Here is a 22,407-nt window from a genome sequence, read left to right as displayed (position 1 = left end):
CCCGGCCGCCCGGCTGAAGCCGCCTTCATGTGCTCCCAGGCCAGCGGGGCTTCCTGCTGCACAGGGTTCCCTGCAGCCCCCAGTGGGGCGCCGGCTGCACTGTTCTGCGGCCACCAGGGTGGCAACCAGCCAAGCGGCCCAGCTCCAGATGAGGGCAGCCTCTGGCTTGGGGAAACCCGAGTCAGGCCCACTTCCACCAGCCGGGCTGTGACAGGCAGGGACCAGCCAGGAGCAGGAGGCACCTTTCTCTCTCACCGGGGCGTGTGGCACAGGTCTCCCGCAGGATGGATTAGTGTCAGAGTCAGAACCCCAGCCCTGGTACACCGAAGGCCCCGGGGGCTTGGTCCTCAGCCCCAGCCAGAGACCTGGTGGCGTCTGTTCAACCACATGGCCCTCCACTGTCCAGTCCCATGCGCTTGTATGGGAGACAAGGGCCCTGCCATGGTGCCGAGGCTCTGGTTGGAGGCCCAGCCAGTGCCACACTCGCGTTGCCTCGGCCTCTCTGGGGCCCTTCAGGCATCCTCCGGGCACTTGTGGAGGAAGCAGGCCGCGCCGGAGCCAGTGGTGGCCGGGGAGCTGCCGGGGAGGTGCCCTGTTCTCATGCCGCCTGCTAACTGCCCATCTGGTGTTTTTGGTTCCTGCAGTGAGAAGCGCCACCTTCAAGTGAACGTCACCAACCCAGTACAGTGCAGCCTGCACGGGAAGAAGTGCACCGTCTCCGTGGAGACGCGGCTCAACCAGCCCCAGCCCGACTTCACCAAGAACCGCTCCGGCTTCATCCTCAGCGTGCCCGGGAACTGACGCCCCGCGGAGGCCTGGCCCGGAGCCCGGCCACACTCCGAGTCCTGGGTCCCAGTCCAGCTGCTGCCTCCCAACCCATGCCTGCTAGAAACCTGCTGCGAGGGCCCCTCCCGGAGGAGCCCCGCCCCTGTGAGGTTTCCTTCCTGGCTTTCTGCCTTTGGTATCATCTTCCTCTGTCCTGACTGTCCACGGTCCCTGTTCAATAAACCGAAGACATTGGTGCCCCGACCAGACCCCTGGGCTGACCATCCAGACCAATCTCACCCCAGAGGCAACTGGATGGTGCCTTTAATTGGTGCGGATGCCCCTTGGCCAGGTCAAGTCAGAGCACCCGGGCAGGTGTCCTCCCTGCTGCTGACCCTGCAGAGGGAAGGGGTGGGGATGCAGGACCCCTGCTCTCCGGGAGCCCCGTAGCCACCTCTCTTGCCCAAGGTGAGCCAGCCCTGGGGACCCAGCTCAGGGAGGCTGTGCTCAGAGTTCAGCAGACCCACCCCAACCGAACTCCCAGCCGCCAGCCAAAGCCACCGGGTGAGCAGAGTCATCCGCAGGGCCAGCCCCTCAGCCAGGAGCCAGTGGCAGGAGCGGAACAGCCCATCCAGCAGAGTGAGTCCATCCTTCCCAGGTTCCCCCCTGGGAGACTCCCTTTGCCACCAAGGCCCCCACCAGGGCCTCTGACCACCACTCTGGAGAGGACAGCGTGGCATGCTCCAAGGATCATCTTACTTAACTCGCAGCCTGTGGCCGTGGTCCTCTTATAGATACTTTCACCATTTGCAGGGTTGCTAATCAGATACCTGCTGTCACCACACTTGGGTCAGGAACCCTAATGAGAACGGGGAGCTGCCAGGATGAGGGCAGCCCTCAGGGTCGGCCGCTTTCCCTCTGGACCACCTCCTGCTGCGTTTCCTACTCAGAGAAACAGCAAGGGCGGGGTCAAGGCATGGGATGATGGGAAGCGGGGCAGCAGCACAGTGTGGGGTCCTGGCACTGCAGGCCAGGCCAGGACGCCCACCCCGCCCCCTGCACGGCCCCTTAGGGCCTGCGCCCGTGAACCTGGTGCCAGGGAGCACTGCCAGCTTGCCAGCTTCTGCCCAGCAAAAGCACGTATGCTTCAGGGGCCTTCTGAGACCACCCTCCCCGCTGAGCCCCAGCTGCTGAGAAGGCCTTGAGGGAAGTAGAGGCTCGAAGCAAATGCCCCATGTGGTGAGAGGATGAGGGGAGCCCACACCTCAGGTGGAGTGGGCAGGGGTGCAAGAGAGGGACGTACTGAAGCTTCTTCCCGTCCTGCCACAGACACTGCCCCACCGTGCTCCCGCCTTCCCACCCTGACCCAGCAGAACGCACCAAGTGCCTGTGTGCAGCCTCCTGTGCCTCACCCAGGGCCTGACCCCAGAGTGGTCCCAACAACCCGGTCTCATGCCCACCCCCCATCCCTGCTTCCCAAAAATTGCACTGTGTGCAGTTTGCAGCAAAGAATCCCGCTGGCATCCTGTCCTTGGGAACCCTTTCTCATTCTCCAAGCCTGGTCAGCTGCCTGCATAGGCAGAGGTGCCCTCAGCCCAAGTTAGCAACACTCATAGTTTTGCCAATTACCAGTAGACACTAGTGGAACCATCTAACTGGAACTTCCTCTCTCTTTCCACTTATTTCCTCAAACTCGTTGCTTTACACTAGACACATGCAAATGTATGTTTTAAACACACCAAAACAGATCATGCCAAATGAGTTGCCTGTCAAAGGCTGGAGGGCAGCAGGAGGTCCTGGGTTTGGGTTCCTTCCTCCCAGCCTTTGGATGGTGCCTTGGGCCCCTTAGCCCCAGCGCCGGGGCCTCCCAGCTGAGGCCACAGGACAAGCACTTTTTTATGATGTACTAAAAGAAGCCACAGTATGTGGCAACTGCAAAAGGATCAGGAATTTAGGGTATGATCTCTGTCACGCGTCCCGGGCGCTGAGGGGAAAGGAAGCGGGCACAGTAATTGATTGTAGACAATGAGGGGGTTCTCTTGATGTAATGAAATGCAATTTTATGGTTTGGTGCGAAAACTCTTATTTTCCAGTAAATTAACTTTATTTCTAAAGCATATTTTGATTTGCCATCAAGAGCAATAAAGCATTAAATCTTATTTTTAAAGGTGTTCTGCTTATCTGTCACTGAAAACTTTGTGAAATTTTCGCTTATATAAAGTCAACCATTATCTGAGAGGCTAGAAGGGAGAATTAAGCACAAATAATGTAAAATGGAGGATGATTTCTTTTGAACAAAAAGTGAGCAAGAAGCAAGCTGTGGACAGGAGGTGTGAGGAGGGAAGGAGGCCGTGGGGTTGAGTCCCAGCACTTTCTCCTACCATCTTGAGGCCTGTGCGCTGGCAGCTGGAAGCGCACTGCTTAGTGCCAGGGAACATGTTTACTGCAATAGAAGCACGTATGTAGAAAGGAAAGGCTCAGAGACCTACAGCAGCAGACTGGGGACAGGCCAGGCCAGCGGAGTGAAAGGGGCTGGGAGGAAGTGCGGGGGCGGCGGGGAGAGTGAGAGGAAGCAGCAGCTCCTGCTGGGGAAGGGAGCAAGAACCTGGGGAGGGAGCAACAGGGCACGGCCAGCACCCGAGGGTCCTGCAGCCAGGGTGCTTCCGGTCACTGGTCATTGGCAGAAAAGAACACGCAGCGGTGGCTTTTGTAACTCAGACGAAGGGAGTTGCTTTGCGGAAAGGAAGTGGCCTTGATCACAAGGCTGACAGCTCCCAAGCTACAACTTGAGGACAAGAAAGACTTTCCTAGTACTCAGGGGCAGCTTCAGACCGCAGGGTGCAGGGCCTGGGGAGAGCCACGTCCAGCATCCCCATAACCCTCTTCCTGAGGCCGACGCCGGTGGCACGTGCAGGCCTCAGGCTGGCAGTCAGGACAGGCACAGATAGAGCTGGTAGGAACCCCACCCTTGCCGCAATTATGGGCTGGAGTGGCTGCTTCCCTGGGAGCCACAGGGCTGGATTTCTCCCTCCTGAAACCCGCGTGGAGCTAAACCCGCAGGGTTGGCCCATGTGAAAGCCAGCCCACCCCTGCTGGCCTGGGAGACCCCGGGGGAAGGGAGCACAGAGCAGAGCCAAGCCCAAGAATACGTTGGAGCAGCAGCTTCAGAGCCACACCTCCACACAGGGAGTCTAGGACCCAGAGCCCCTGCAGGACCCACCCGGCCAGACCTCACCAGGCCATGCTTGGGCCTAACCCTCCTTGGCCGGAGGTTCCAGTCACCCAGCTCTGCCACGGGAGCCTTTGGGAAACAGCTGCCGCCACCTCGGCCGACACTAAACCAAAGCTGACTTAACCTGTGCTTCCTTCTTAATCACCTTAGTGTGTTAAGCCCTCACCCCCAACTCTGTCCTCCCCTCCCCCATAACACAAATCCAATTATGTTCTGAGTGCATGGATCATTTATTAAAGGGGGCCCCAGCCTGCCCACAAAAAGAGGTCTCTGTAATGGATGGTCAGTGCATTTTATTGAATCAGCACAGTACAAAAATAAATAAAAATAAGGGAAGGGGAATTAAATTACAGCCAAACTGAGCTTCATGACTTTGTCAGATTATAAACCACACATACTCACAAACACACTACACATACATACAAAATGAGACAAATATAAATTAATATTAACAATACCCACAGTTTGGTCAAAGAATAGCTACAGAAGAAATTGCACTAAAAAACCAACATACATCACACGTGTGTAATTAGTTTCAAATATACAGCTATGAATAATTGAGTGAAAAAAATGGCACATTTTCTTTTCATTGCAAGTTTAACTGTTGGAACAAAACTAAGTTCTAATAACTGCATGGAAAGAATATATCAACCCTCCAGGTTTACAAGAAAAAGAGAAAAACCAAATCCTGAACTATTATTCCTGTGGCTTGTTCTGTGCATGGGTGTAATTTTCACAGCCATCTGTTCTAAGATTATTTTTCTTAAGACACAAAATGCTCCTGGTTTGCATGCACAATATCACTGTAAAAGCAACAATTAAAGAATAAAGGTTTTTTTGTAGGTTTTTTTTTTATTGTTGATCTAAAAGTAGTCTTCATAGCAGCATGGCAAATGGGTTCTTTGCTTGCACACTCAAGTATACCAGTTGTTCCTTTACACAATACTGATGACCAGTGCAAGGGGAGAGAACACGACAGGCTTCACACTGAGGGAACTAGAGAGTTCTTCCCTTAGTCCCCACCACCTTCCGAAATGTCCACCTCCTCCAAAGAATAAAAAAATAAATACGGAGAAAGAGAAGGAAACAGACACGCAACTGGAATCCTGTGGATGCAATGTAACCGCACAGTTCGCAGCCAGGTTCCGCCAGCTGAAGGTGATACACACATGCGCCCTCCTCCTGAGACTTGGCACTGACCCTCCCTCTTCCACGCCACCAGGGGCCTCCCACCTCCGGTCGCACGCGGCAGCAGGATCTGAAGACAGGCTGTGTGGAAACCCAGCAGAGAGGAGGTGCTGCGTGAAGTCTGTGCCAGCAGCCGCAGGCTCCTTCCACCGCTGCATGGGTTATCTGACAGTCCCAGGAACGGCTCTGCTGGGCCTCAGGTGCAGCAAGGCAGATTCTCTCTGGCCGGGCAGGCTCTCTTCCCCACCTCTGGGAATGCCTCCAGCCACCAGGTTCTGCCTCAGGACTCTTAAATTGGGACTTCAATTTCACAGCTTTCTTTTTGTGTAAATTTCAGTAGTGCATGTGCTGAAATCGGTAGCCACCTCGAACTTAATCCTATGTAAAGTGACCCTCTGCCTCCCCACCCCAGGTCCCCATTCCAGCACTCCCCAGGGTACTGGGCCTGGAAGACAGAATCCTCTGTAGCGTCTTCACATTGGTCTTTGTTCTCCACAGCCGAGTGATGGGCCATGGAGGAAGGCTTGCTCCCTCTCCCAAGTCCCAAGCCACCAATATGGAAGAATTAGAAAGAAAATCAATAAAGTACACATTTGTGTTTTTACAGCCAGTAGGGTAAAGGTGGAAACCAAAACCAGCAGCTGCAAATGATCAGTTGTAGAAATCAGCAGCTTCCAGAGCAATCAGGAGTCTCACTCCCCGTCTTGTAATTGTCTCCAAGATCCGGCTGTCTCACTGGTTCTTGCTGCGCAAGGCTTCCTCTTTAGAAGAAACTCAACTGTTTAGAAACAGCTTTAAATTAACAGGGGTGGGGGTGGGGTCACCACATCGCCTTCCCCCCAGCTCTGCAGGACAAATGTCATGTGCACCAGCAAGAGGCCTTAGCCCTTAGGTGGGCACTGGCTTGGTCTCAAGGTATGGCATCCCTCACCTTGCCCAGAAGGCAGGCGTTGCTAATGGGCACCTGCAGCTGTCCTGGCATTTGCCACAGGGTGACTGCACTGCATTATTCAAAAGAAAAACTCACCCAGGAAAGTTGCCCCCAGCTTCGCCCCACCTCTTTAGCTGGGACCCAAAATGAGAGAAATTAATGAGTCAAACCAGCTCATTGGCCAATACCACCAACTTGGCTGGGAGCAGCAGACAAGGGGGTAGGGGGGCGAGTTCCATTTCTCCACTAAAGGAAAGCCCTTCTTCCTAAAAAAAGAAAACAGCAAATCAGGGCGGTGTGTGGTCAAACGACCAGACACAATCTTTCCACTAGACCCGCTCAGCTTCACCTCGCCTAGACTGAAGATGTCCCGGGGTGGCGGGGATCTTGCCTCACGACCCCACTGGCAGCTCAGTTAGGGTGGCTGGCTCCAGGAGCCTCTGGGAGAGTGAATAACTCCACACAGGAGCCAGAAAAGGGCCTCCAACCAGAAACCCCAATTCCTCCCTGGGCCAGGCAGCCAGAGGCCCCTCTCTAGCTCCATACAGGGTGCAGCCGGCAGCCTTGCCTACCCTGGACCCAGCAAGGGCACAGGCGGCAGGGGCAGGTCAGTCCTTTGAGTCCCCCAAAGTGGGAGGTCAGTGGCCTGGGTGGCTCTGAATACATCTTCCGGGTTTTGCGCAAGGCTCTTGAGTTCAAAAGTGCCCAGAGTTCTTGGCAGGGCTGAAAAAAACCCCAGGGAAAGACTGTGGGAAAGGTGAGGCCCTTGGTGGCTTTGCTAGACACATACTGTACACAAAACTGATTTAATAATAAATTTTTAAAAATGCATTGAATTCTTGAGCCATGACGCAGGCTACAGTGCTCACCGATCCAGGCCTAGGAGGAGCCGCTTCTTGTCCTCCTGGCCGCTCTCGTTCTTCAGGTCGGAGAAGACCTGTGTGAAGTAGTGTGGGTCGGCATTTATCTGCAGCATCTTTGAGCTCATGAGGTTGATGACAGAGAGGCAACGGTCCCAAAAGGCCTCCTTGCAGCTCTCCACCAGGAAGGGCTTGAGCGGGTAGGAGATCTCGTTGCCCATGTAGGAGTAGGAGAGGTACAGGCATGTCAGCAGGACGGCCTGGAGCTCGTGATCCGAGCCCACCTCGGAGGAGATAACATCCCTGCAGAGCATGTAGAGGAAGACCACGTTGGCCGGCGTGATGAAGCCCTGGTCCTGCCAGCCCTGCAGAAGCAGCGAGCGGTCCACGCTGCGCAGCCAGAGCACGGGGTCCGTGGGGGACAGGTGCTTCAGGCGGTAGCACCGGCGGCAGAGAAACTCACCCAGGCAGCGAAGCAGCTCACTGGTGGATGCCTGGACGATGACCCGTTTGGGCGTCCCTGCGGAGGTGACGGCAGGGTGAGGGGCTTTCTTGACCGAGGAGGAGCCCCCGGTCTGGGAGCCCGAGAGCTGGCTGGCCGGGGGTGCAGGCGGCTGGGCCGGTGGGGGCTGGGCGAATGTGGACAGGTTGGCGCACGACAGCGACTTCTTCAGGTTCTCATTGTTGAGGTGCGTGATGTTGTTCTGGTAGCTGCTGTTGGGCTGCACCTTCTTTGAGTTCTTCTTCTTGGCCGACACGGCCACGATTCTCTTCCAAGGCAGCACGGAGATGATGGAGTGGCGCTTCAGGTTCTTGTCCTTGGCGTTCTTGCTGTTCTGTACGGCCGTATAGTGGCCCACGGTGGCCGCGCCATCCTCAAACAGCGTGGCCTTCCGGTAGCTGGGAGACAAGGACAGCACCGTGCCCATGGTGCTGCTGCGCGCCGGGCGGGGGCTCGCGCCCCTGCGCGCCCAGCCTGCCGGCCGGAGGGATAAAACCACTCACCGAGCCTGCGGCGGCCCCGGGAAGGAGGCGGGGACGCTCCCAGGAAGCGTGCTGCCCCCTTGGATCTGCCTGGAAAACAAGATGGTTCTTAGCGCCAGGCTGGGCTCCGCGCCGCGCCCCTCCGCCCCGCGCCTCGGCGGACCCCGCCGCCCCAGTCCCGGGCCCTACCCGTGCCCCCGCGACGCAGCCTCGCCGCCTCCACTGCAGCACCCCCGCCCGCCTCCGCTGCGGTCCCCAGGCGCAGCCGGGAGGGGCCCGGGCGCCGACGGAGGCGGCCGAGGACCCCCGCCTCGACACCCCGCACGGGCGCGACCCCGGTGCCCGGTCCCCGCTCCCCAGGGCCAAGGACGGCCGCCCAGCGCAGCCTTACCCGGCAGGCGGCAGCTCCTGCGCTCCGCGCCCTCCGCAATGCGCGCCGCGGCTCCGCCGCCGCGGTCCCGGCGCTCGGCGGCGCTCGGGGGCGCTCGGCGGGGATCGGCTGGGCTCGCGCTCGGCGGCGGCGGCTAGGGAGCTTCTGTCCAAGGTTCTGCAGACACCGCGGCCCCGCCCCCCGCTCGGCCGCCCGCACTTTCGCCGTCGCCGCCGCCGCCGCCGCCGCGCTCCCGCTCCCGCTCCGGGCGCGCGCCTCAGTGCCCTCCCTCGCGGGGCGCGCGCGCCGTCCACGCTCCGGCCTGGTCTCGCCGGGGAGTCGCGGCCGTTGTGTCCTCAGCTCGAGCCGCGCACGGTGCGGGTAGGACGCGGCAACGAGCGGGAGGCACCTCTACGCGCCGGGCCCCATCTAGGAGCCGGACTCCGCCGCGGCGGCGGGACACGCGGCGTCGGCCCGCCCCGCCCCTCGGGGCCGCCCCTCCCGCACAGCTCGCCGCCCGCTCCGCGCCGCCGCCCAACAGCAGCCCGGCCGCCTGAGAGTCCCGGGCGCCCGCGCAACCCAACTCTGCCGACGCGGGGCGGGCGCCGAGCAGGGCGGAGCCGAGGGCCGAACCCCGCCTGCGTCCCGCCCAGACACGTGCTGCCTTTGTTCCCGCCGCGGCGCCCGCAGCTGCCGGCCGCGGGGGCACTCTCGGCCAAGTCCCTACCCTGGCAGCGCGCGGCCCGCCCTCTCCGAGGCTGCCGCCCGGGCCTGGTGAGGAGCCCTCCGCCGGGGCCAGGTTCCGGAGCTCCCTCCTTCCACCTGACATCCCCGTCCCTGTGGAAAGCAGCCAGGGAGCGCGGGGAAGAAGGCCCTGGGCGGGGAGAGGCGACGCCTTTATTGAGGCATCCCGAGTGCCACGCGCACCTCGAGTGGACAGTCCAATCGGTTCTGGCCACCTATCCGGGGCCTCCGTTCCCTCATCCTGGGTAGATGGCCGCGGCGAAGTGGGCCTCAGAAATCCAAGCCAGAGAAGCGTGGCCCGTAGCCAAGCCTGAGCCCGTCACAAATATGACCTCTAAATTCCCACTTGCCCTCTTATTTGTCACATTAAAGCTGAAGTAACTGCCCCTCCAGCCAGCTTTCTGACCGTCTTAAACGTTTTCAATTCTAAGTATGTATAATTTGAGAATTTGATGCTAGCGAAATTGAGTAAAATTCTGTTTCTGAAAGCTGTTCCTGTCAGATGTGAATCCAGATCCTTCACAAAGGCCGTTGTTCATTTACTATTTTACCTTGTTTCTGGAGATTGAGTCAAAACTGACCACAAACCTGGGGAACAGGAAATTTAAGCCCTGTCTTAATCCAGATTATCTCTGGACCTAAAGATGAGGGAGTGGCTCTCCAGAGGAGAGGATGACACCCAATTACCTGACCACTCCAGCCGATTAGGCTTTCACCCCGCGCCAGCGCTGTCAACTGTCCTAGGGGGAAAAGAAAGGGAATCTGGCATCATTCAAAATGGTGCAATCAAGGCAGAAAGTGCTAGATTTTGTTTATGTGCCACTCAGAGATTTCTGTCAATGGGAATTCCAGGCTTTAGGAACCTTGGGGAGCAGGCATACGGTGGAAAATGCATTGCTCTGTACCCGGAGAGCTACTTTGTCCACAGCCCTTCAGAACATCCACAGCAGCTGTTATGGGAACTCAGAAGAGGAAGGCAGGCCCCCAGCTCAGTGCGCCCCTCCCTGTGAATGTTCCTCAGTGTACAAGCCTACCTGCTCTTCAAATGGAGCTGTCCTCAACCCTCCTGCATCTAACAGTAAGAAGCCAGAAGAGGCCGGACGCAGTGGCTCACGCCTGTAATCTCAGCATTTTGGGAGGCCGAGGCGGGCGGATCACCTGAGGTCAGGAGTTCGAGACCAGCCTGGCCAACATGGTGAAACCCAGTCTCTACTAAAAATTCAAAAAAAATTAGCCAGGCGTGGTGGCGGGCACCTGTAATCCCAGCTACTCAGGAGACTGAGGCAGGAGAATTCGCTTGAACCTGGGAGACGGAGGTTGCAGTGGGCCAAGATCGTGCCATTGCACTCCAGCCTGGGCAACAAGAGCGAAACTCCAGCTCAAAAAAAAAAAAAAAAAAAAGCCAGAAGAAACGATCTCCTTCGAGACCCTGACCAAGTGTCCCTCTTCCTTCTCAAAGGAAAGCCGAACCCCAGCCTCTTTTCCTCAGCCCCTACTTGGAGCCTCTAGCTCCTGAGTTGGCTCTGTGCCCCCTTCAGATTCTAGTGTTGAGCCAAGGTTAAATGTTTTCCACTTCCCAAAATATGTCCAAATTTTGAAGCCTATAATCCACCCCAGCCAGGCATGATGGCCACACCGTGTCCAGCAGTTTCAGAGGCCAAGGCGGGTGGATCACCTGAGGTCAGGAGTTTTGAGACCAGCCTGGCCAACATGGCGAAACCCGTCTCTACTAAAACACAATTAGCTGGGTGTGGTGGCGGGTGCCTATAATCCTAGCTACTCGGGAGGCTGAGGCAGGAGAATCGCTTGAACCTGGGAGGCAGAGGTTGCAGTGAGCTGAGATTGTGCCACTGCATTCCAGCCTGGGTGACAGTGAGACTTTGGCTAAAAAAAAGAAAAATCCACCCCCTAGAAAAACGTGGGCCCACTCTGTTACCTTTAACTCTCAATCTCAATTCTAGCTATTCCAATTCACGCGGAATCGGACCAAGCTCACCCCAGTACCCTGCTTCCCACACCGGAGCAGCATGCCTCTGCATGGGCCTTTTCAAGCCAGGCCACACCCTGTGTCCTCTCACCTTTGTCCAGCCAACCTTTCCCTAGCACCTTCAAACAGCGCTGTCGGCAGAACACCAGCCTCCTCACACTTGTCCAAAGCAAAGTCACAGTTGCAGCACAGCAGGAATGGGATGGCACTGGCAGCCCACTTGCTTCTGTGACTGAGGGAGGGGGTCTCCAGGAGCTCCTATCCACCCAGGCCATGCCTGTTATACTGGTTTTCAGACACCACACAGCTCTTCTTTTCACTCAACCCACGACCACCTCCCCACCCCCAGTTCCTATCACTGCTCCAACTGGAAGCAAGGAAGAAAGAGCAGTCAACTGCCAGAAACGGCAGAATCAAGGACCCAGAAGGCAGACCCAGTTGAATGAGGCAGGGCTGTTTTCTTCCTAGCTGCCTTCATCATAGAACTGCAGGGAAGATTTCCAAATCCCACCCCCATCAATCAGCCCACTTAGCCTATTGCCTATCTCTAGCTGCCTGAAGGGCCAGCCTGCTTGTTAGCTTCCCTGCTGGGCTGGGCTGCCCGTGGACTGCCGGAGAGTCCACTCTTCCTGCATGCCCCACTTCCCATAGCATCCCAAGGGAGGGAGGCCAAGGCAGGGGTCAGCTACAGCTTCCAGGAAGGGTTCCAAATAGAACAGGCCTGAGCCCTTACTCCTGAGGACGTCGGCTTTGTTCTTTCAGGGATCACAGAGCAGCATCTAGTGGCCCTTCTGGGCAGCACAGATTACATAACTAGCACACACCAGGGGACCAGAGCCTCTGCTCCCAACTCCAGTAGAGTCTCATTAACACACAAGAAAGTCCTGGCACCATGAAGGCTGGAGCCCAGAAGGGAGGTGAGGGAGCCAGGCCCAGGCCAGCCCACTGGCCAACTGACCTTCCCAGCTGTGCCTGGACTCAGGTCATGAGAGGCCTGGGAGAGGAGGCAGTGGCACAACTGCTGGTCCTGGAGGTCTAGAGCTGCGCTGTCCAGATAGAAGCCACATAGGTAACTTTATATTTTCTAGCAGCCACATTACACAAGGAAAAGGGAAACAGGTGAATTTTAATAATATATTTTATTTAACCCAATACCCAAAATATTTCAACACATGTATAAAAAAGTTATTGACATATTTTACACTCCTTTTCTTTTGTTATCATACTAAGCCTTCGAAGTCTGGTTTGTGTTTACACTTGCAGTGTATCACAGCTCGAACCAGCCACATTGCAAGGGCCTGACAGCTGCACGTGGCTAGCAGCTACATACTGGACAGCACGGGTCTAGAGGGCATCATCTGACCAAGACCCACAAAGGGAACCGAGAAAACGGCTACTGCCTGAGCTCCTCAGGACTGCCCTAAGTTTGAGAAACCGTCTCCCCTCTGCTCCAAAACTAGATCTCTTTGGAGTACTTTTTAAAGTCCTTTATAGAAGCAAAACTCTTTCTGCAAGAGAAATACAGAGACACAATACTAAAACTGACAATGGCTGAACTGCTCAGACTGAAAAGGATTTAGCAGGTCCCCCAGTGGTCCCAGAGCCCCTCCCAGGGTGTGAGGCAATATGAAAATCACTGCCTTTGAAGATTCCAAAAGGAAACGAAATCACAACTGAATGTCAGGACTCTCCAGACACCTGCACATCTGTGACTTATTAAGCTTCACATCACAATCACCTGCCAAGGAAGCAGCCTCCTCACTGAGTAGAAGAGAAAGTAGGCTCAGAGGATCTACCACCCAAACGTACATGTGCTCACTGGACCATGCTGCCCTGGAAAAAGACACCTGAACTCACTTCCAACTTCAGAACTCACACACCAACTTTCTTGCCCCCAAAGCCCTCCAAATTTACCTTAAGGACTCCCATTACACAAATGAGATAACAGCTTTGGCCAGATGAGAGCTAGACTAGTGTGGGGCTACACAGAGCTGTCTGGGCTTGCTTGGAAGCCCTCCAGCACTCAAGAAAAGACACCTTTTGAAAAAAAAAATTATTTTTATTGGAACTCATCTGAACATCAGATATACCTGGTGTTGGTTAGCAAGAACCGTTTGTACATTTGATACTGATGGTGCCAAAACCAAAACAGTGACTGGACATGATGGGGAGAGACGTTGAGAACAAAAACCTGATTTTGGAGAGGAAAATAAAAGCCAGTCAATTCAGTGAGGATGCAAAACCTGGTACAACAAAATCCTTTTACAAAATATAAATTTATTATGAAAACCTGGAAGAATAATCCAAGGAAGGTAAAGAAAGAGAAAAGGAGGCCAGCAGAAGAAGGCAGGAAGGAGAGGAAAAGAGAAAAAGACAAAGAGGAGATGAGAGAAGAAAATACAGCACAACAGAAGTGCAGAAGCTCACCTACCCAAATGGCTTTAAAGCCTCACTTTAATGTGTCAGAAAGCAAAGCATGCTGACACACAGTGCTCTACTACCCATCCACTTGAGTTCTAAGAGGTAAATTAAGAAGCTCCCTGGGAAGGGGACATGAGGTTGCTCAAAAACCCAACAAAGAAAATGTAAAAAAAAAAAAAAGAGAGAGAGAGAGAAACCACACCCCACAGTCTCATTTCCGATGTTCATTGTTTAAAAAAGGAATAAATCCATCTGAAAGCAGGAGAGGAGGAGTGGGAGAGGGAGAGAAGCTCATGGATTTCACAGACAGCCTGACTCCCCTGGAGGAGAGAGGAGGAAGGCAGAGAGACATGATGGTCTCCTGGTTGAGAGGGGAAAGAGAAGGGAGAGAGAGGAAAGAAGAGAGGAGAGGAATGCAGGAGAAGAGAAGAGGGGCAATTAAAACACTGATGACTAATCTAGTTTACTGTGTTAAAAAAAAAAAAAAGCCACATGCACAGCAGGCCCCTTGGGGGCTAAGGGCCCACACTGCTCCCCGTGTGGCCGTGGTAGACACTAGCTCCTGGCCTCATCCCCATTCCTTCACAGGTCAGAGCGGAGCTATGCAGGCGCTGCTGCTGCTGCTGCTGCTGTTGTTGCTGCAGTGGTGGTGGTGGTGGTGGTGGTGGCGGCAGGACCTTCGGCTACGCTGCTGGAGCCAATGTGGGGAGGGAAGGACGGACAGGCCATATGGCAGGGGAAAGAACACCAAAATGCCTCATTTCAAATAAAAAAGAAAACAGCAGTCTATACACAGTTGTTTGTTTTGGTTCAGTACAAACAGAATAAAAAGTCATTGCTTTTGATGGTTAGCAAACACCCAATTCTGAGGAGGAGGAGAGGTGACACCCAGCAGGTGGATTAGGACCCCCAGTGGTTGGCGGGGTGCCTGGCTTTGCGGCCCTCTCCCAGGAGGCAGAGAGCACAGCTTTAGGTAGTGTAAGCCTTTTTCCTTTTATTTAGAATAATCTTTTTTTTTTCTTTTTCTTTTTTTTTTAAGCAATTTCCCCACTCCCAAGTTGGGCCAGTAAAGATTACATGAAAACTGGCACACCTATTGGCTGGAATACAGATGCACCAAATGAGGATTTAAAAACTTTCCGAGCGAAAAGTAGAACAAAAAGAAAAAAGAATCTCCTAGCATTTTCCCCCAAGGTTTCACTCTCCCGCCACACACACTCTCCAAAGGACCGCTACAGATCCAACTCTGCAAGAGAAGACAGAGCAGTGTCAATCAGGAAGCCATGAGGACACCAGGAGGAGGTTTTCAGTCTCGACACGCAGAAGACAGAGCTGCCCAGCCCTGGGGTCCTGAAGCCAGCACTCACCTATGTCAGTTTCTTGGCTTTGTTGTAGAGGGAATCCACTACTTTACTCATGTTCTGAATTGTTTCCAGAGCAGCTTCATAAGTTTTATCTACTGGGGGTTCATCGAAAATAATCAGGACACCCTCCCCCTGGTCCAAAATCCCTGCAAGAAACACAAGGGCAACCCAGGTAAAAGATGAGGTTAGACACAAAAGCGTTTGTGAAGCAGCCCACTCCCTAGTTGACTCACTGTCTCCAGAAAAGAAGGGAAATAGAATTCATCTCCCTATTCCATGTACACATGCTTATTACACATTCTCATCACAGGGAAGAGGCGCCAGGACCCCAGGGTGAACCATCAGGAGAAACAAATAGAACATCTTCTTTGAAAATAAATTTCTTCAACCATCTCATCACCACCACCAGCCCCCTTGCCTGTGTGACTGTTACTCACCATGAAATTTCTTGTCAAGAATCATCTGTGATAATTTCCTTTCCACGTCGGCCTAAAATCAAAGCACATGATTAAAGGGACCAGTATCCACTAGTCAGAGATCACCCTGACACAAAAGCTTTGTTGGAGGGGTCTTAGGCCAAATGGACTGAAAACAAAATAGCAACAATGCAACTCCTACTCTAGCCCACACTGCCCATTCCCCACTGAGAAGCTGGGGAGCTTTCCAATGAGGCCAATCAGGTGCATGTGCCACCCCTCCTCACCACCCCTTCCCATTCCTCCCTGCAGATGGCCTTAAGACTCCTTACCTTGGAGAGTTTGATGAGACTAGATATGTGTTCAATCTAAAAGGAAAGGCAGAGAGACACCAACACTGAAAGTTTTACTTTTGCCTCCAATAAGAGAAGGGAGGGAACAGGGGGAGAACTGCTGTATTTCTCAAAATTCTAATGTAAGACCCTCCTTGGCCATGCTTAAGTCTCTTGTGCTCTGCCCATCTGCCTGCCCTTCACTGCTACACACAATAAACAGACTCTTATCCCACACACCCAATACAGAAAACAGGTACAACACATGCAGTGACTAAAAGCAAGGAGGAAACTGCTCAGAACACGTGCAGGGGCAACCCACATGCCTCTACCCACAGCATCTCTCTCCTCGATTTTTGTTCATTTTATCAACAGAGGCCCAAGCTCTTGGTGGCCTCTTGCCCACCAGGCACGCCCCTAGAAATGAGTTCCCATTCTGGACAGGTGTGGAAGCGAGGTGGCTACAGTGAGAATGCCTGGCCAGAAATGGAGTCCCCAGAGGGTTCTCACCTGTACTCTGGAAAAAGGCTCAATGACTCGGATCAGATTCTGTTCCAGTAAGTTATCATACAACTTGGCCAAGTGTGTGCTGATGATTGGGTCATCCCGGAGCTCTGCCCGGTAATCTGTCAGAGCCTGCCAAAGGAACCAGTCGCAGAGATTGGCACAGAGAATCACTTTAAAGTCATGCTACTCCTGCTTCCTAGGTAGTCTGCTGGCCCTTATAAAACTACATGGTTGAATGAAGTTAGGGGAGATTTGGGGAGATGCATGATACAAAGCAGAAAAGGAATGTCAAGAACTGAAAGGGAAGTTTGGCTTGGTGGCATGCGCCTGGAGTCCCGGTTACTCAGGAGGCTCATGTGGGAGGACTGCTGGAGCCCAAGAGTTCAAGTCCGGCCTGGGCAACACAGAGAGCCTCCATCTCTAAAAATAAATTTTTAAAAATGCTATTTTATGGTAGTCTCTAAGAGAAAAAAAAATACAAAATAGGACAACAAGGTGGAGTCACCCTAGGGACCATCTTTCTGTCTGCAGGCTTCAGGTCAACAGCTCAAACCATGTAAGCCTCAAGAGCAACTCAGCTCATGAACCAAATTAGCTACACAAGCATTTCTCAGCGTGTATTCTACAGAATAAATAGGGTCTCCATGGGGCGGAGGGGGGAAGAATATTGAGGTTAAAGAATAGGAAATGCTGAATTCCACAACTAGCTCTTGGGAGTTTTATGAGGACCATCAGCATAACATGGCTCTGCAATTATTAAGCAAAATTAGGTGTTTTAATTATTATTGGCCCTAGTATTTTGTTTAGCCCTAGTATTTCCCAAATATCTAATCACAGAATCCTTTTTCCAAGGAACTATTTGGAATAAAAGTGTCCCATCAAACATCTCAGACATTGGGATAAAATGATCTGGACCGAGTATTCGTGTGTGTGATTTACTGGACCATCAGTAATGGTCTCAACATCCCAGCCTCATGTCAGCTGTGCTACAAGGTATTAAGGGAAGCAGGCAAATCATGCCAAGTAAGAGGCAACAGGAATTGGCAAGAACCTTCCAGGAAGATGGTGAATCTTAGGGACAGTCAAAGCCACATGGTCTAGTCTCCATCCACACTAAGTTTTTCTTTCTGGATCTAGGTTTTGTTTTTATTAAGTTGGTCATTAGAATAAGAGGAGAGAGGTTCAGAAAAGAACATATAATTCTCACCCTAATGCCCAGACAGGCTTTTTTCCCTTTTCAAAACTCCCAATGAGCAAAAGGCACCAGGGTTAAAGAAAGCCTAGATCATCACCCTGAGGACGTCTCTTTGGGTCGAAGTACACACATCAAGACTTCCCTTCTGTCCACAGAGGAGAAGCAGACCTGGCATTTCTGGAGATGAAGGAATGCCTACAACTGTGTCATATGGAACAAGCACTAGGCCTAGAGTCAAACTCTGACCCTATGCTATGTGACTTTGAGTGTCCTCCTGAGTCCCAGTTCCCTTAACCATAAAATGCAGATAATAAATAGGTGTGTTGTGAAAAATCAGAGTGAAAAAAGGACAGAAAGAACTTTTGAAATAGAAAGGTAATATGTGTAAATAATATATATTTTATATCAACTCAGTAAGTTTCATTGTACAAAAGTGCTTAACTATTTCCTGGTTTTAATACTGTCCGAGGTGAAGGATACATGGAATCATTTGCAACTTCTTTTGAAATTATAATTATTTTTAAAAGTGTGTTTTGAAGTACTTAAACATCCCTCTCTTCCACTCACATTCCATACCAACCCAATATCATGCTCACCTTTTCAAAATCTGCCAGTGATCTGTTCTTGCTAGCCTGAGCCACGCATTTTAATGCTTCTGTCTGAGAATAAAGAGACAAATCATGAAAGTGATTTATTCTGCACACTAACATTTACCCAAGTCTCATAAGCAGTATGCTGTGTCCACACAACTTCTGCTATAAGGAAGAACCCGCCCCACCATCATTCTTCTTCAGAGGCCTGAGAAGAAGAGCCGCAAGTACTGAATACCACTATATGCCAACCTGTTTCCCTTTGAAACCTGAAATGACTTAAGAATACTAGGAAACAGAAATTTTCCAAACAGACCGACCCTAATACAGCATTCTCTAGAGATGACAAGCTAAACGAAAAAATGACAAGAGAACTGTGATTTCTTCCCCCTTCCTCCAAGGCTCATTATCGCCACATCCACCCAAACTCTTTCTTGCCCTTAGACCCTATTATATCTGTGCTTTATCAAGATTCATTCTGCTAGGTTTTTATTATATCTGCTAGGTTTTTATTATATCTGCTAGGTTTTTATTATATCTGCTAGGTTTTTATTATATCTGTGCTTTATCAAGATTCATTCTGCAAGGCACTGAACAAGGTCTGCCTCACTAAGGCTGAGGCATCAAGGCCAGTCACGGTGGCTCACACCTGTAATCCCACCACTTTGGGAGGCCAAGGTGGGTGGATCACTTGAGGTCAGGAGTTCAAAACCAGCCTGGCCAACATGGTGAAACCCCCTTCTCTACTTAGCCGGGCGTAGTGGTGGACGCCTGTAATCCCAGCTACTTGGGAGGCTGAGGCAGGAGAATCACTAGAATCCAGGAGGCAGAGGTTGCAGTGAGCCAAGATCACGCCACTGCACTGCAGATGGGTGATAGAAAAACAATCCGTCTCAAAAAAAAAAAAAAAGGTTGCGGCATTAACATATTACACCAAATGTTAAGACCCCACAGAGTGATGAAGGTATAATCAATAGTTGAGAACAACTTCTAACATGGTTAAAAAAGGAAAAAAGGCACCTGACCAAGCTATCAAGTCTCCACTCAGCAAAAAATCTGCAACACTCATCTTTCTGGGAGATTTGCCTATCTCCTGCTTAAAAGCTAACATCAAGGCACAAGAGACTAAGAGAAGCTGCTCTTTTATCAGCCTACATACTTATATAAGAACAGTGTGTCTTATACAGTAGACTAAATGGTACAAGGCTAATCATGAGTGTGTTTGTCTCCAGCATTTGTCCTATAGACAGAAAAAAGTGTCAAAATGAGAAAAGCCTGGAACTTAGAGCCAATGACCCTAATTCAAAGTCTAGCTCCACCATTGATTAGCTACCTGACCTTGCCCTGAACACTTGATGTCCCTGAGCCTGTCTCAACTCTAGTTATAGTGAGAGTAGTGCATCTTTCTTCTTATTATTATTTTTTAAGACAGAGTCTCACTCTGTTACCCAGGTTAGAGTACAGTGGCGCTATCTTGGCTTCCTGCAACTTCCACTCCCAGTTTTAAGTGATTCTCCTGCCTCAGCCTCCTGAGTAGCTGGGATTACAGCCACCAGTGCACTACCATGCTCGGCTAATTTTTGTATTTTTAATAGAGCTGGGATTTTGCCACATTGGCCAGGCTGCCCTCAAACTGCTGACCTGAAGTGATCCGCCCGCCTCAGCCTCCCAAAGTGCTGGGATTACAGGCATGAGCCACCATGTCCAGCCCCTAATTGGCTTTTTATCAGCAAAAGTTTCAGGTCAGCTCCTGGTTTTGACCTCAAGAGTACTGGTTATTACTATACTGGAAGATGCATGGCTGGATGCAGTGGCTCACACCTACAATCCCAGCACTTTTGGAGGTTGAGGTGGGCAGATCACTTGAGGTCAGGAGTTTGGGACAGCTTGGCCAAGATGGCAAAACCCTGTCTTTACTACAAAAAATTAGCCGGGCATAGTTTCAGATGCCTGTAATCCCAGCTACTCGGGAGGCTGAGACAGGAGAATCACTTCAAACTTGGAGGAGGAGGTTGCAGTGAGCCGAGATACGCCACTGCACTCCAGCCTGGATGAAAGAATGAGACTCCAACTCAAAAAAAAAAAAAGCCAATTAGGGCCACTTGTAGAGAGGGAAGAAATCATCTATGTGGCCACTCCTCCAGAGATACAGTGAGATTATATAGACAGCCAATCAGTCTGTGTTTAGAGACAACTGCAGTTGAAATCCAGAAAGATTACACTTACTTTACTAGTGATAAGCAAAATACAAAGAGGAGAGAGTCTAGACATCATCTTTGCATAGGTCCTAACTGTCTGCTCTCAGAAGTCACACTCATACCTACTTGGGCATTAAGGTAACAAAAAAAAGGGCCTCTTTTTGCACCACACCCAAAATTCAAAGCACGAGTAGAAAGGTACTGATCTGAGAAGCACAAAAGTAAATCTCAAAACCTAGTTTCTGCACCAAGCAATCAGACCTCTCTGAAGCACATATGCACCAGACCTTACCAGGCTCCTAACCTGGAGAATTTAAGATTTCATACCCTGCATATGTTAAATTCACAAGTCAGACACGTGGTAGATAAATCTTCTGGTCAAAGCGAAATGCAAACTAGCTCACTGCAAATGCTACAGTTCAGTTCCCTAAGTCCCTCAAACAACATGATGTCCATAACAGCACCAAACGCTGACTTTCCAGGCCAAGAATTTAACAGTCTAGGAAACACACTGAATGGGCTTAAGGGAAGGAAGTGAGTGGAGGAAAAGGAAGAGAGTAGTATGAAGACCTGAAGAGTGCTGGTCTCATCAAACGTCGTGACTCTGAAAACATGCTGGTCTCAGAGTGAGCAGAACTGCAGTCAAGGGAGTCCCTACCTGCCTCCCTGCATACCGAAGTGCAAGCTTCCCGCTCACCAAAGCCTGGACATCTTCTGGGCTAGAAAAAAAGACATACTTGGTCAATTGCTACAGATGTTATGCTTCTAAAGGTAGGTTTGGGCAAATTTCTTTTTAACAGAATTCCATTGTAATAAAGACTCTGCCCGCACAGATAATCAGCCCAACCCCTAAACCCATATGCCCATCACATTGCAAAAGCTAGGTTTTCTCCACTCTGGGCCACAGCTCAGCCTGAAGAGTAGAAAAACTCCAATGTTAGAAAGCTGAACTGAACCTACCAAAAGCAATAGACCCAACAAGCAGAACTATAAGTTTAAGTCAAATCCCAGTGTAACAGGTATTATTAAAACATAGCCCTTATGTAATCCAAAGAGAGTTCTTAGTCAGCACTTCATTTATTCCCAAAAGAACTGAATAATTCTGTAGACTTCTTTATAAGTAGGTCTGTCATACTTTTGTTGTCCACTTTTTCAAACCTCTCCTTAACCCTTCCTTCCTCATTCTGGGTGGCTCAGTTGGCTGTTACTGGCTGATCTGTAAGCTATTTCCTGACCCTCTGTCCTGTGCTCTGCACTATAAGGAAAGAATATTTAAAGGATGAGGAGAATTCTCCAAGGGGAGCTGGGAAGGGGATTTCTAAAATGTCTCCCTGATTCTGAAAGACTAGCAAGCGAAAGTTTTTTGGACCACTTTTAATCCACCTGCTCTACCTTAGCCAGCACTAGAGGCCGCAGCTGCTGCTGTTTCTGTAACTGGCCAAACTCCCTGCTCAGGCCATCTCTGCCATGGCAAACAGACTTGTTGAAGGATCTGAGTTCTTGTAGTCCAGAGTTAAGGTGCACCTACGTGTTGAGCATGATTTTGCACAGCAACATGTACTTCAGAGATGTGATGGCCTTGGGGCTGTCGATGGAGTCATAACCCTCAAATGCCTCATAGAAGTACGAGTACGCAGTTTTCCAGTCCTTCTCTTCTGCTGCATGGATAATACCTGGGCATTGAAAAGAAAGGAATAAGAACATATAAAATAATAGAGCCATAAAAGATCAGAGCTGAGAGGCACCTTAGACATCTACCCAACTGGGCACGGTGGCTCACATCTGTAATCCCACACTTTGGGAGGCTGAGATGTGAGGATCACATGAGCCCAGGAGTTCGAGATGGGCCTGAGTAACATAGTAAGACCCCATCTCTTAAAAAAAAAAAAAAAAAAAAAAAGGCTGGGCACGGTTTCAGCTCACGCCTATGATCTCAGCACTTTGGGAGGACGAGGCGGGCAGATCACCTGAGGTCAGGAGCTCAAGATCAGACTGATCAACATGGAGAAATCCCATCTCTACTAAAATTACAAAAAAAATTAGCCGGGTGTGGTAGCGCGTGCCTGTAATCCCTGCTACTCGGGAGGCTGAGGAAGGAGAATCACTTGAACCCAGGAGGCGGAGGTTGCGGTGAGCCGAGATTGCGCCAAGCCGAGATTGCGCCACTGCACTCCAGCCTGGGCAACAAGGGCAAACTTCCGTCTCCAAAAAAAAAAAAAAAAAAGCCACGTGCAGGGGTTCACTCCTGTAATCTCAGCACTTTTGAGAGGCTGAGGCAGGAGGATAGCTTGAGCCCAAGAGTTTGAGCCTAAGTAAGAGTTAG

At 51.5% G+C, this 22,407-nt stretch overlaps 3 protein-coding genes across 7 annotated transcripts in view; 1 reads left to right on the top strand and 2 right to left on the bottom strand.

Moving 5' to 3' along the window:
* The window catches only part of MYO1D (myosin ID), a 378,547-nt gene extending 375,623 nt beyond the window's left edge, over positions 1-2,924 (top strand). Inside the window, exon 22 of the mRNA XM_055258294.2 lies at positions 645-2,924. Coding sequence (XP_055114269.1) covers positions 645-801 — 157 coding nt within the window. The 3' untranslated portion in view covers positions 802-2,924. The remainder of the gene's footprint in view (positions 1-644) is intronic.
* A 1,349-nt stretch (positions 2,925-4,273) lies between these two features.
* CDK5R1 (cyclin dependent kinase 5 regulatory subunit 1) lies at positions 4,274-8,554 on the bottom strand. 4 transcript variants are annotated; one of them, XM_055258306.2, is made up of 3 exons: positions 8,352-8,554; positions 6,986-8,050; positions 4,274-5,963 (listed from the first exon to the last, which is right to left on the bottom strand). In XM_055258306.2, exons 2-3 carry the CDS (start codon positions 7,903-7,905, stop codon positions 5,960-5,962), a joined length of 924 nt encoding a protein of 307 aa, XP_055114281.1. In that variant the 5' UTR covers positions 7,906-8,050; positions 8,352-8,554; the 3' UTR covers positions 4,274-5,959. The 4 variants fall into 4 exon arrangements, with proteins under 4 accessions (XP_055114281.1, XP_063484612.1, XP_055114279.1 ...); XM_063628542.1 differs by having other exon boundaries at positions 6,986-8,046; positions 8,352-8,488; XM_055258304.2 differs by having other exon boundaries at positions 4,274-8,050.
* Positions 8,555-13,099: 4,545 nt separating this feature from the next.
* PSMD11 (proteasome 26S subunit, non-ATPase 11) overlaps positions 13,100-22,407 on the bottom strand; it is a 38,598-nt gene continuing 29,290 nt past the window's right edge. Inside the window, exons 7-14 of one of the 2 annotated variants that reach the window (XM_055258303.2) lie at positions 21,613-21,757; positions 20,743-20,803; positions 17,893-17,955; positions 16,105-16,230; positions 15,595-15,630; positions 15,284-15,335; positions 14,850-14,992; positions 13,100-14,728 (exon numbers count right to left, since the gene is read on the bottom strand). In XM_055258303.2, coding sequence (XP_055114278.1) covers positions 14,850-14,992; positions 15,284-15,335; positions 15,595-15,630; positions 16,105-16,230; positions 17,893-17,955; positions 20,743-20,803; positions 21,613-21,757 — 626 coding nt within the window. In that variant the 3' untranslated portion in view covers positions 13,100-14,728. The remainder of the gene's footprint in view (positions 14,729-14,849; positions 14,993-15,283; positions 15,336-15,594; positions 15,631-16,104; positions 16,231-17,892; positions 17,956-20,742; positions 20,804-21,612; positions 21,758-22,407) is intronic. The other variant, XM_063628533.1, reaches the window with a different exon arrangement.

This window comes from Symphalangus syndactylus, chromosome 20 (genome assembly GCF_028878055.3).
Source record: "Symphalangus syndactylus isolate Jambi chromosome 20, NHGRI_mSymSyn1-v2.1_pri, whole genome shotgun sequence".
In the NCBI taxonomy this organism is placed as follows: domain Eukaryota; kingdom Metazoa; phylum Chordata; class Mammalia; order Primates; family Hylobatidae; genus Symphalangus; species Symphalangus syndactylus.
The sequence above is the reverse complement of the archived record's forward strand: the minus strand, read 5'-3'. Positions and strand labels throughout refer to the sequence as shown.

Bases quoted from the DNA above. Each gene is read 5' to 3' on its own strand.
- CDK5R1 (XM_055258304.2), bottom strand. From the start codon at position 7,905: ATGGGCACGGTGCTGTCCTTGTCTCCCAGCTACCGGAAGGCCACGCTG.